Raw genomic sequence first — 12736 nt, 5'->3', positions numbered from 1 at the left:
ACATCACTAGGAGGAAATGCAGTCAGTGAAAATGAACCACTTCTACTCCCCTGGCAAAAATGAAGGGCCATATGAACACATCACCTGGATGTGCTTGAGATGTTCAGCTCATTTTGAGCAGACATATGAAACAACTCAATGTTGCTGAACTCATCCTTCTGTGCCCCACAAGTTTACCATGTCATTTTTTCTTCATGCAAAAGAAAATGTTGAGACACAAACTCCTCATAAGACAGGCCTTCTGAAAGTCATTCAAGTCCGTAACAAGTTTGAAAAGCTTTGGCTTTAAGGAGCCTAATGTCTCTAATTGGCTGCCAGGACAGTTGCTGAATATACAAGATGAGCCTCATTACTCCAAAGGCACTCCAGCACCACAAGGAGCTGACACTGCTGCTTCCTGCATGAGCATTGGGGAAAAAAAAACACAACACATTTTCAGACAGGATTTTGATTTCCCAGGGAAATGTCCCCTGTTGGTAAAGTGGCTATATTATTTCAACAGACAATGTTAGCTATAAAGCATTATGGATACATTTAAGTACCAGCAATGTGAAATACAAATGCACAAAAGCCTGAGCTGCCGACTGCATGTTCCTCAGGCTTCAGCAGGAGCAAGACACATCACAGCAGACATCGAAGGGAGCAAACACCAAAAAGCACCTACAGTTGCAAACACTCGTTAGAGAACAAGAAGCCCAAGACAATGGTGGATGTACACTTCCACATTAGTAACTCTGACTAGGGAGTAAAATAGTCCTTCCAGGCTACTGTGATATCTTACTTGCACAGCTACCCAGAGAAGGGTTGGATCAAGGTCAGACAAAATCACCTCCTGCTAGCAGGCAAAGAAATGAGGTTGGGACTAGAGCCACCAAGTCCCCTTTTACCTGGGAGACACGTAAAATATTCCCCCAAGAAGGAACTCCGGATCAGCAGTACCCCTCACTTAGAACAGGATGAAATCCCAACAGGAACAGCAGTAATAGAAAAGGCAAAATGGAGAAAATCTGATATAGCCTTGGCAGGCTCCAGTGAAATCAGCTTGCTGATCTCAGCAGAACATCTCCCACCAAACCAGGTAAGCTACTGCCAAAGAGATCTCAAACACTGAAGTAGCACAACTCTAAACCTTGTCTGTTCTGATCCCTCCCTCCATAAACAGGATGATAAGAATGGGGGCAGCTGTAACATATTCACGCACACTCCTGCGTATCCACCCTGTGCAAAGAGCCATAATAGAGTGAATGGAAACAAGTATACAAAGAATAATGTTCTTCATCACTATTTCTCCACGTTGCCTTTTCTATTACTGCAAATATTTGACTTTGAAAGCCTCTTTCTGCATGAGAAGTGAGATATACTCTGCATGGAACCTTTATAGATTATTACTTCATAGTAACTACGTTCTTTTAAACTTGTAAAACAAGGACATTGTCATGATTTTATATAACACCCATGCATTTTAAAATTAAGAGGCAGATTATATGCAAGATTAATAACATTTTCACAGTTCTATAAATATGCTTTTATATTTTAAAATATGAAATGCTTTATAGAAGCACAGCGTCTCTAATAGTGAAGGATTTTGTTCCCACCAGAAAATCTGTATGGAGCAGGCCCTGTCAGTAGGAACACTGCTGGGATCATCTTTCAGACAGAAGACTATGCATCATTTTGCAAGATACAAAACGCAAATGAACAAGCCTACAATACAACTTATGAGTACGTTACGCATGCCATAATATGACAAGTGGGAGTAATGCATGTTGGCATTAGGTCATACAATTGTAAATTCGTTTACCATTCAAGCAAAGGCCATCCATCAGATTTAGTGATAACCAGCTACAGTAATAGAATCCCAGTTTTCCACCATCCCAATGAATGAGACTGTACAGCAGGTATTAGAACTGATGACATAAGAGGATAAAAAGATGTGAAATGCCAGGAGATTAGCAATTGTAACGTGAACATAATTACTGGAACTGCTACTTCATTCTGTTTATCTTTGTTTCTGTAAGAATATCCATCCTTGGGATACAGTACACAGTCTATAGGATACAGCACACTATTAAATAAGTAGTTTGTTTCAGTATTTTTTTTCCCCTATTCTTCCTGCATCACTTTCTTTACTAAGGACAAAATTAGGTCTTCAGTCTGAGATACAGGAGTTACACGAGCACACCATACCCACTTGATTTATGGCCTCATGTAGTTTCAAGCAGCCCCATCATCTGGGGTCATAATTAGAGACAATCATTACATTTTTCCTCTGAGAGATGTATAAGCTTTTCAATTCATTAAACTCGGGGCATTCAGCAGCTGCTGGCCAATAGCCATCCTGGTCACTATTTCTGATACACCTCAGCATTTATATTTTACATATTGATCCACAAATAAATACACACACTGTTTGTAGTTATTGGTGCTAACTGGAACTATTCTGGGACACAGATCAGAAGGCACATGGTTCACAAATCAAGGCATTCCATTTTGAATGATACTTTTTCAGTAAAGCTATAAGATGTTCCATGCGGGCAAGACCAGATCTGACATCTTCCTGGAGCCAAACACTTTAACATGACCTCACTAAACATTTGAACCAATAAGCACTGACAAAGCAACAGCAAACATTTGCAGCTGAGATCATCTTCATGGAAATATCTGATACAGTCAGTTACAATATTTACAATTTTATAATCAGTTGTTTTGAAAGATCCCAGGAAATTCCATGGAAAAACAATAGATTTCAAATAAAGCATTGCCATTTGTTCAGTTTGAAGTAGACTTTGACTTTAAATTTCAGAAAAGTAATTTCAAAACACATTATACTAAAGCATGTTACTCAGAACTGAAAGAAATTGTTTTGAAAGGAAAAATACACAGGATTTCCTTCATCTCTCCATTCCTACCAAACAGCACTAATCACTTTCACAAAGGTAGCTTAAATAGACAGCCAGAAACAACTGTTTCTCCCAACAACTTAGCACCTATACTTAACAGAGAGAAGAGCTACAACCTTGATTATGGAAATAGCACAACTAAAGAATAATGATAATGCTTTACGATCCATATGTACATCCACCTGGAAAAGAAGGCATTAATTCCACAGCGCCTGTGAGATCAGCAGGAGTTCACTGCCATGGTACCTCCTCACCAAAAGAGTGTACAGCAAAGGAATTCAGCTGAAGAAAAGTTGCTCTCTTTATAATACCCCAGGATTTAGACTCTCACAGGGCCCAAGTCAGGACCCACCAGTAATTGCAGAGCTGCAACTTCTGGGGCTGGAAAACCTGATACTTCAGGTAGCTCCTCTGGTCTTTCTTCAAGCCACCAGATCACCACAATCAACTTCCAAGGCAAGATGGAAAGCTGCAATTGTCAAATTGTACAAATTGTCCTCACTATTTCTGGGAACTTTATTACCAAAGGGGGTAGAAAACCTAAATCTAAGTAACTTTTTAAGCAAGACCTGCTATTTCTGGATATTGCATTTTATTCTGGAGGAATACAGTTTAGGTAGGAAAGCCTTGTGCTACCAAAAGATCAAGCCAACTATTAAAATGAGCAGATCATTCTAGATACCTGGTGCTATGCTCAGTAGTAACTGAAAACTTCTCAGTACACTGCAACTTGCCATAATTGTACATCATGGTCATTTTTAAGATAAGGTGAATATTCTAATTTTTGAAGCTGTTACTTGAGTAGTCAATAATTAAGGACTAAAGGCAATTAAAAAGATCTTCTACCATATAATCATACAGCATTATCTCCATTGTCTTTCCAGCTAGGTAAGACATTAGAGACCTGGCCTTTACCCAGTAACCAAATTATGCATTTGCTTCCACAAGTGCAAACTCAGAGTAGCTCCACATGGACTTATTTAAAATCTTGACTGGAAGAAGAGACCCAGGACAGTAATTTTTAAACTTCTCCACTGATTTCTCCCTCAATTCTCATATGGCAATAAAATGGCTACAATTTACAGCACATAATTTCTCCACTGGGAGATACTGATATGAAAAAAAGTTTAAAATTACCAGCTGACTGTCAATGCAACTCTTTCAGAACATATGGCATTAGTTAGTAGGCAGTGCCAGAACATTGGTTGTGCTGGTCAATAATACAGGGAAATACAAATTCAAGGCTAAAAGATACCTGAAAAGCTCAGCTTGGGTCTTCAAAGAGATCAAATGTGCTGTAAGTGCTACAGAAGCAGGGTGTGCTGAGGAAGCCTATTCTTCTATCAACCCAGCTATGCTGCAATGGCTTGTTAGTATTAGATTAGACAATCCAAGACTTCCTCCTGCCAAATCCCAAAAGTTGGATTCTGCTCACTTTGTTGGCATCACTGCTGTTTTCATCTGTTTGGATCTCCTGACATTTTCAAGACTGAATTTGGGATTACTCTAAAGCAACAACGAAGCTGATATTTTCACACTGTAGCAAGCGTGGTCTATGCAAGGATTCTCATTCAAATAAGTTCATATAACATCACTTTTTCCTAGGCAAAGTTTTAAAAGACACTGAGTCTCAAAGTAAAATTTTCCAGGATGAAATTGAACAACTCTGTCCACGTGTAATATTTGGTGCATCGTGTTTCTGACATTCTAAAGCCATTACTATAAGCTGTTCCTAACTGAAAGGCAAGTTTTAAACCCAGTTAATCTGTCTCTCAAAATATGCATTGAGAACTAGCATCAATAAAGGATGAGGCTCTGAGGGCTGTCTATCAAGGCAGGATTTTATTCTACGCTGTTGAGTTGCATACCAGATTGATTGTTCAAACTGAGTAGCCACATCTTTTCCCTCCTCACACTGCAGCTAAATCCCTGCCAGTGACCCAAGTAATGGTAAACACTCAGCTATGGAATGGGAGTACAGTCCAGTATGTGAATGACTGATGAACTCAATCAGATTCAGGGTTCAAGCTTCTCAGTAGGATTATGTTGGAGACCCACATCAGCTGAAAGAGACTTCAAGGATCCTAGTCCAATATTTGCTTGAGAAAGGACTATTACAACACCTGAGCATGTCCATCCTACCAATAACACTTGGCTTGCTGGACTTCGAGAGAAAGAGAATTAAATGGTACTTCACATTGGAACAAGCACAGCAGATATGCTTCATTCATGAAGATGAGAGACTTGTCAGCCTCTATAGAGATAGCATTAAATTCAAGGAAAATGTTTTTGCATTAATAATACATTCTCTGCGACTGAGGAGCAAGGAGACTTTCCCTCATTATGCCAATAAAACATTCAATACTTCTGACTTTTCTTCATAAACCTTCTAAGTAGCCATGTCCAGTAAAGGACCCTTATCCATCGAAGGCCAATAGCATATAAGGTCTGTCTTAACCAGGTTTCAGAGGAATGAAACAAAAAGCACAGCTTAAGAAAAGCAGTTCCCCAGGTTAGAAGCGCTATTCCTCACTTTGTTTCACGTGTGCTATTAGAAATAGTGACTAAAACACAACTTCTGAAAGTACGCATTCTGATACATCCACAAGATACCGCAATATTACTCCAGGCCTCTGTGCTATTGAGTGAACAGTCATCAGCTCAAGCCACAAGATCTCTACTGAAACATGACGACACTGTAAATAGTTTAATTCAATCCAAAGAAAAAAGCCAAAGCTTTCAGTGTGTATCCCACATAAACATCAAAGCATAAGGTTCAACCAGACCTGAGACCCAGGAAAAGAAACTCAATGGATTAGCATTATGATCTGTACACTGACTGAGTATAAAAAAAAAACACTTAGAAAAAGCAAGGATACAGGAGCTATGAAAGAGGAAACGTCCTTGTATCACTGAAGGAAAATAGTAAACTCTTATTATTTTTGTGTAACAGCGTTATAAAAATCTTCATACTTTGAGTGAAAGCATTAATTATTACACCCACCAGGAATATTCTGCATTGTCAAACTGCTTTTTGCCATGCTAATAAACACCAAGCTTTGCATGTAAAAACTAATCGTGTTATCTCATTCACAGGTCAAATGAGAGACTAAAATAGTTTCTGCGATTCTCCCTAAATAACTAGCTTTTGCATATCAAGTTTTACGGCATATTAGAAATGAATGCAATTCAAACAGGATTTGAATAGCTGAGTAGATAGAGAGAAAAAGATAAGAGTAGATAAGAAAAATCTTGTGGTAAGCTAAGCCTTCTGAAGATGCTGCATTAAAAGAAAATCAAGTTTTTTCTTATTTCTGGACCCTAAACGATCTCAGGATGGAACAGCTGCACACAGGTCGTTAGAGAACGCACAGGTCAGGCTCCCAGCCACCGAGTGTATAAGGGGTACATCAAAACAACTTACTGCATAAAAAAATAAAGTCACTTTCAAGTACTCCAGCATTTCATTCAGGCTGAATGCAACTTCCATAGCTCCCACGTCACTCAGGGAAGTGAGGTGGAAGAATTTGCCAACTTCTTTGGAATTTTTAAAATAACAGCCAAATCACTAAGGCCTTCCTTCTTTTTCCCTTAACATGCAGGCCTCCCTATTGCTAGGGCCCTCTTTCCACCTCATTTTAATAACACAGTGGGCTGTAGGAACAAGGGAACAGGAACATGGCCACTTTTCATCCTCACTACAAGGCACAATTGAGCAGAGCCATCCCTGGGCTACCACAGCCACTTCCCCCAGCATCAGAGCAGCTCTGGCCATCTGCTCATCCAGAAGGTGCAGGTGCCTACCCACAGCATTGCAGCAGCTCCCAGGGGATGGCTGAAGCACTACAAACTCGGTTATCAGCAGTTCTAGGTGGTGGCACACAGCCAAGGTCTCCCCAGCTAGAACCAGTGCCATATAGCAGCCCAAACTCTCACAGTTTTTGTGCCCTCCCAGGACATAGCTGTATTTGTGTTGCATTTAATGGGATTTCTAACACCTGTAAAAGAAACAGGCATTTCACTTCATCTCTAGAATGCTTAAGAGGGTGCATGCAGTCCTGGCTTAGTGTCTTACACTTCTCCCACAACTGTCAGCGGGGACAGAGTCTGAGGCAAAGGAACAAAACCTTCACAGCACCCTACTCCAGCTGAGGTGAAAGCCCAGCCTCAGAGATACAAACACCATTCTCCAAGCGCAGGCATAAATGACTGGGCAACCAAAGTGCCCCACAGCCATACACAAAGCTGGTACCCCATAAGGAGATAGGCAGCCTGGGGCAGCAGGATGGACAGAAAAAAAAGTTGGGCCACATATTTACATCCTTACATATGTTTCCCCATGTCAAACTTCAACCAGCCGGTTTGAGAAGCATTGGCCCCAGTAGCACATCCTGCATCACACAGCTCATTAACAGAAGGCATAGAGTGCCAAGCTACCTCCCCAGTAGAAGATGCTGCATGTAGAAGCTTCCAGCCATCTTGATGGAGGTTCAAATGCTCCCTAAGGAAGGAGCAGTTTCATAACAAAAGTGACTGTACCACTGCTTGGCTTCCATTGTACAGAAGAAACCAAGACAACACGTGCAACTTAGCCTTTGCCAAAGCAACCCACATTACTTCACCACACAAATGTTTGTAAATAGGCAGTAAATGTCACAGGCTCCCAGTAACAAGGACACCTCATGATGAGGTATATTTTGATGTGAGCATCCCAAACAGCTTCAGGTTATGAGCTGCTGCTGGGCTCACTACGATCTTTTCTTTGATCACTGAAGAAATCCACAAAGGTGGGAGATGAGCAGAGAGACTGCAGAACTGCCTGTTCTCACTTGCTGCCCTCTCTCAGTTGTCCACAGATCCCATTTGCAATCCTAACATTCACCAGCTCTTGGTGAGTTTTGATCACAAGTTCTTCAAGGTGACAACTCTGTCCTTTGTGGGTATTGCATCGCACACAGAGAGCTGGCCCATGGTGCTGAGTCTGGGCAAGAAGGCTTCAGAGCAGCTCCAGATCAGTCAAAGCACTCTGTCCACATAACCCAAAACAGCAGGATGCAAAGGCCTCAGAGCTGTTGGCCAGTCCCAGGAAGAGTAATCCTATGCCCTAGGATAAATTAGACTTTACTACTGTTTTACAGAGCTTTGTCTAAAGGCCCGGACACTGCACATCTGTTAACAGCAGCCTTGTGTCTCATCTGCAAAAACAAAAAGCCTGCTCCCAGTATTTGTAACAGGAAAGAGAACACGACTCAGATAGCACTACCTGCGTGGGACAGTCACTGCAGAAATGCCCTCTGCAGAGTCCTCAAGCCCTGCTGTTCTGGGACTCTCCAGCAGAAATGCTACAAGGCCAGAGCCCATTTCCTAACAGCCTTTTGTAAGAAGGCCTCTCTTCCTAAGGGAAGACCCATTGCACCGAGGACATCCCTCCAACCTGAAAAAGCAGAAACAAGGCTCAGAAAACTGCACATCTCAATACTAATATGATAGAGGGCAAACTTGCTTTAGCTTTGCTATTCCAGCAAACTAGCCACACACTGACAAGAACAGGCCCTGCTGTAATTCCCTGCAATCAGGACGCATCCAGTGCTGTCAGCAGGCTGTCCTGTACAATCTCTCTGGAGCTCATCACTGATCTCCATGGGAAAAAAAGAACACAAAAAGCCAACCATGTCCCAGCAGAAGGTGGGCAGCATTCCCCTGCTCCACGTGCAGCACAGAGATTAAGTTCTCACTCCCCTCTTCAGACAAGGAAAAAGCAACCTATCCATTCTCCCTCACTGCAAGAAAGGGATTTCCCTATGGTCACAGCTTGAGAGAAAATACTATAGGACCTTTGGATGCAGGGAGCATCCCTGCAGCACAGTAAGCCTGCAGTCCCTCTCTACTCAATCCAGAGTCAGGGATGCGCTCTGTGCTGTGCAGCCTGACTCGTGCCCAGCTGATTTCTAGACTCAGAGGTTGGAAAAAACAGCACTCTGTGATGTCCCCTTCCCTGCTACGCATCTTTCTGACTGAAAGAAGAATCTGGCAAATGCCCAAGTATTCTTTAACCTCCACATTAACTATTGTTAGCTTTGGCAAAGCCCAGCTCCTGGGATGCCTGAAGTGGTATCGCTTACTGCTGCAGCCTACAGGAACTGCTGTAGTGGCGAGATTTGGAGAACAGGGATCAGGTAGCAGATGCAAAAAACACAGCCCTCACCCACAGCATTCTCCCCCCCCCCCATCACCTAATGAGTCTTGGGAGCAGCAACAACTTTTAAGCTTCTCACTGCTGCAGAATGCTGTGAGTGAATGTGCAGAACCGAACAAGTTAAAGCAGCTGGAAGTTAGACCAGGCCAAGTGTTACTCTCAGGCCACTACAATGTGTTGGTAGCATTGCAGATTCATAGAGAACTATGAATTATGTTAGGCTTTTTTTTTTTTTTTTTTTTTTTTGGAGACAGTAATAAGTGACAGATATTTATCCCTGGGTTTGGCTGTTAGGCACAGCCCACACCACCACCTCCTCTTCAGTCCACACCTGAATCTCCTGCCTGCAACACTGCAACAGTCCTAGCAACAGCAAAGCCCTCAGTCCTGTACCCCATCACACAAAATCCAGAGGTATCCATCCTTCCCTCACTATCACAAATGGTCCAATCAATACAGTCAGTTCTGGCTGCTCCAAGCAGCTCCAGAGAGGAACTGGAGACCCCTTATCACAGAAACCTGCAGGCCTTGCAGAGCATTAGCATCAAACCTGTGCAGACAGTTGTCCTGGGAAGGTAAATCCTAGGCAGAAACCACCACAGCAGTCACCAGGCACAGCTGAATTTGGGCACCAGAAGGTAGGCTTGCTTAAATAGACAGTGTGTTTCTTAATATAGCACACACTCTTCCCCAGTATCTGCGTAGAGCTGAGTTTGAAAGGTTCCAGGATTTGCAGTGAAGAGCACTGGCAGAATGGAAGAGGGGCGACAGAATGAAACCTTTAAAACTCAAGGGATAGTTTCAGAGAAACACTGTATCAGGGACTAAAGAAGCAGCAGCAGCCTCCCACCAAAAGGCTTGCAATGCAGAGGCCTATTTAATAATGAAAATAAAATGTAAACAGTCCCCTAGTACAGCTACACAGTTACATGTTTATCTAGGTTCAGTCACTGGAGCTGAAGGTGTGAAGGGATCAGGTTGGCTTGGACCGCCCCTCCAGGGAGACATCCTGCATTGTGCCTCACTACACAAGTACACAAAATCAGTCCGTTGGATCAGTGCACCATGGACCTTCACACACTACTTCAACATTAAGGGAGTTTCAAGAATTGTGCCAGTGCAACTAGACCTCTATCATGAGCCGACCATATGCTTGCTCATTTTTCCCTCCAATGAAATGCCGAAGTTGCTTGCTTATTCCCTTTAAGGTCATACCTATTTTGTACCCATCCCACTCTGGTGGCTTGATTTCTGCTGGGTTTACTCTGAAAAGTTTTTTTTTTTTTTTTCTATCTAGACAGATAAAAACCAGAGTATTTGTTCCCCACCTCTATTCCAACAAGGAAAGTCTCTAGTAAGAGCAACCCACTGAGAGATTTTGCAAAAAACAATGTGGTGGGACAACCCCAGGAGTCATCCTACCAACAAACCTGCCATAAAGCCAAAAACCCAGGAACACAGATTACTGAGGAGCTCATCTTGCAACTAATAAACTCCAGCACCAGCAGCCCATAAGGCTGCCTGCTCAGCTGCTCATTCCTGACTCAGTCAACAACTGCATCAGAACAGATCTGTTTTCACAAGACAGGAATCGAGCGACCTCTCTACCAGGTGTTGCTTTTGCCCCCAGCTTTTATTTGCAGATGCTACCTTTCTGCCCTCTGCTCACCTCCTATAGTGACATGAGCTCCATCAGAAGTTCCACAGGGCCTTTCACCTGCTCATGTAGTACATGACAAGGCATCATGTGCTATTCTGAAGTTACGGTCTACTTGCTTTGCATCAAGGCATGTACCAGTAGGTCATGCAAAAAGCTAAAGGTGCCCTCTCTCAGGTTAACTGTGAAAACAGACTTCATTTATTTTCTTCCTGGCCACTGACAAGCACAACTGCCATGAGCTTTTGATCTAAATCAAGCTTCTGCATGTTTATTTTTTTACTATTATTTTTTTTAATGTACTTACCTGTCCTCAAGCCCTACTAGTTCTATTGATCACTGCCCACAAGAAACTGTGCTTTATAGGGCATGCTGCCTCCATATGATTGAAGTAGCTTCCTTCCTTAATCAGCATATAATCAGATATTCCCACACAGGAGAACTATAGCTCTGATTGACAAGATAGTTACAAAAATAAACCTGAGGTTTAAATATAGCTTGCTCAGCTCCCTGGAAGGTATGTCCTATTGTGTTATACAAGTCTACCATAATTTTCCTTGAATTAATATAGCCCATGTTCTCCCACTGTCTTGATATCTATCAATTAAAGAGCTATCATCTTGGAGTTAATACAGGAAGGCTGGCACCTGGGGTCAGGTGGGAATGGCACATAGCCTTCTCTCTGCATGGACTGACTTACCATCAATATTTCATTGGCAATTAACATTTACAGATTTTAAGTTCATGTACCAGTTGAATGCTTGATGCCTGATGCAATTATAGAGGTAGGTAGGTAAACAGATGTGCATGACTACATAGCTATGTATGGAAATACACGTACCCTTTTGATTGGGAGTACGTATCTGGATTAGATACATGTCTGTGGGCAAGCACAAAGCCAGGCAGGCAATATTTAACGAATCTCTTCTCCTAGGGTGGACAGTTCAATAGCACAATACTCCTCTCATCTCTTCCAATCTATCAGGATGTTCTGATGTGTTAAATATGCAGCGTAATGAGGGCAGAGCTCTATAGCCTCGCTCTTCTCATTTCAGGAAAAAAAAAATTGAGGTATTTTTTGAAAACCATCCTAATTACGAAATGCTCTTCATCTCTTCAAAACCTCCCCATTGCCGACTGGCTACAAAACACGGGACAGACCTCATATTTATTATGCAAATCCTCGGCATTAAGAAAACAGATCACCCACCAACATCTGTCTCCCCCGAAAGGAAAGCAAATAACTGAAAATAAAGGAAGACAAGCCCTCTCCCGCACGCCGCACCCGCCGAGCCCCTGCTGCAATGCTCCCATCCCCGTGCCGCGCACCGAGCCCGGCCACTGCGGTGCCGCCGCCGCACCGCGACCCACCTTTGCCTTCCATCGCGGAGCCTTGCGAGCGCCGGGAAGTTGCGGGGAAGTTGCCGGAAGACGCGCTCCCTCCTCGCTCAGCCCGAAGCCCCGAGCCGGCCGCCGCTGCCTGCTCCGCGCTGGGGGACGGCGCCGACACAGCCCGCGAGCTGCAAGCAACCAGCGGGGGAAGGGAGAAGGGGAGGCGGCGTGAGGCGCGGAGCCGCCGCCGGGGCAGCGGGGGGCCGCGGGGGAGCCGGGTTACCTGGGCGGGAGCTGTCCCTGGCCGAGCGGTGCTGCTGCGGGGGCGAGTGGCTCGGCGGCCCGCCGCGCTGCCTGGCGCCGCCCGCATGCGCGCCCCGCCCGCAGCCCCGCCTCCGCCTCCCGCAGCGCCGGGCCCCGGCTCCGCAAGGAGAGCAGCCCGAGCGGGCGACGGCGGCGGCTGAGACGCTTCGGGCGCATCGGCCGCCTCCGGGGGACGAGGGGATGTTGTCCCGGCGGCGGAAAGCGCGGCGCATCCGGCCCGCCGCGTTGGTTTCTACAGGTGATGGGTGCGGGGAGTTCTCGCGCATGGCCGAGGCCCCGAGCGCGGGGCTTCGCACCGGTATCCCTACGGTATGGCCCCCAACAACC

General features: G+C 44.2%; 1 protein-coding gene across 1 annotated transcript in view; it reads right to left on the bottom strand.

The window, feature by feature from the left end:
- FGF12 (fibroblast growth factor 12) overlaps nucleotides 1-12224 on the bottom strand; it is a 184062-nt gene extending 171838 nt beyond the window's left edge. Inside the window, exon 1 of the mRNA XM_065748430.1 lies at nucleotides 12125-12224. Within this exon, the coding sequence (XP_065604502.1) occupies nucleotides 12125-12137 (13 nt within the window). The 5' untranslated portion in view covers nucleotides 12138-12224. The remainder of the gene's footprint in view (nucleotides 1-12124) is intronic.
- Between the last annotated feature and the right edge of the window lie 512 nt (nucleotides 12225-12736).

This window comes from Cyrtonyx montezumae, unplaced genomic scaffold, assembly GCF_038088225.1.
Source record: "Cyrtonyx montezumae isolate F1298 unplaced genomic scaffold, pur_monq_1.0 scaffold_5, whole genome shotgun sequence".
Classification (NCBI taxonomy): domain Eukaryota; kingdom Metazoa; phylum Chordata; class Aves; order Galliformes; family Odontophoridae; genus Cyrtonyx; species Cyrtonyx montezumae.
Note: the sequence above shows the minus strand (reverse complement) of the source record. Positions and strands in the feature narration are given on the sequence as shown.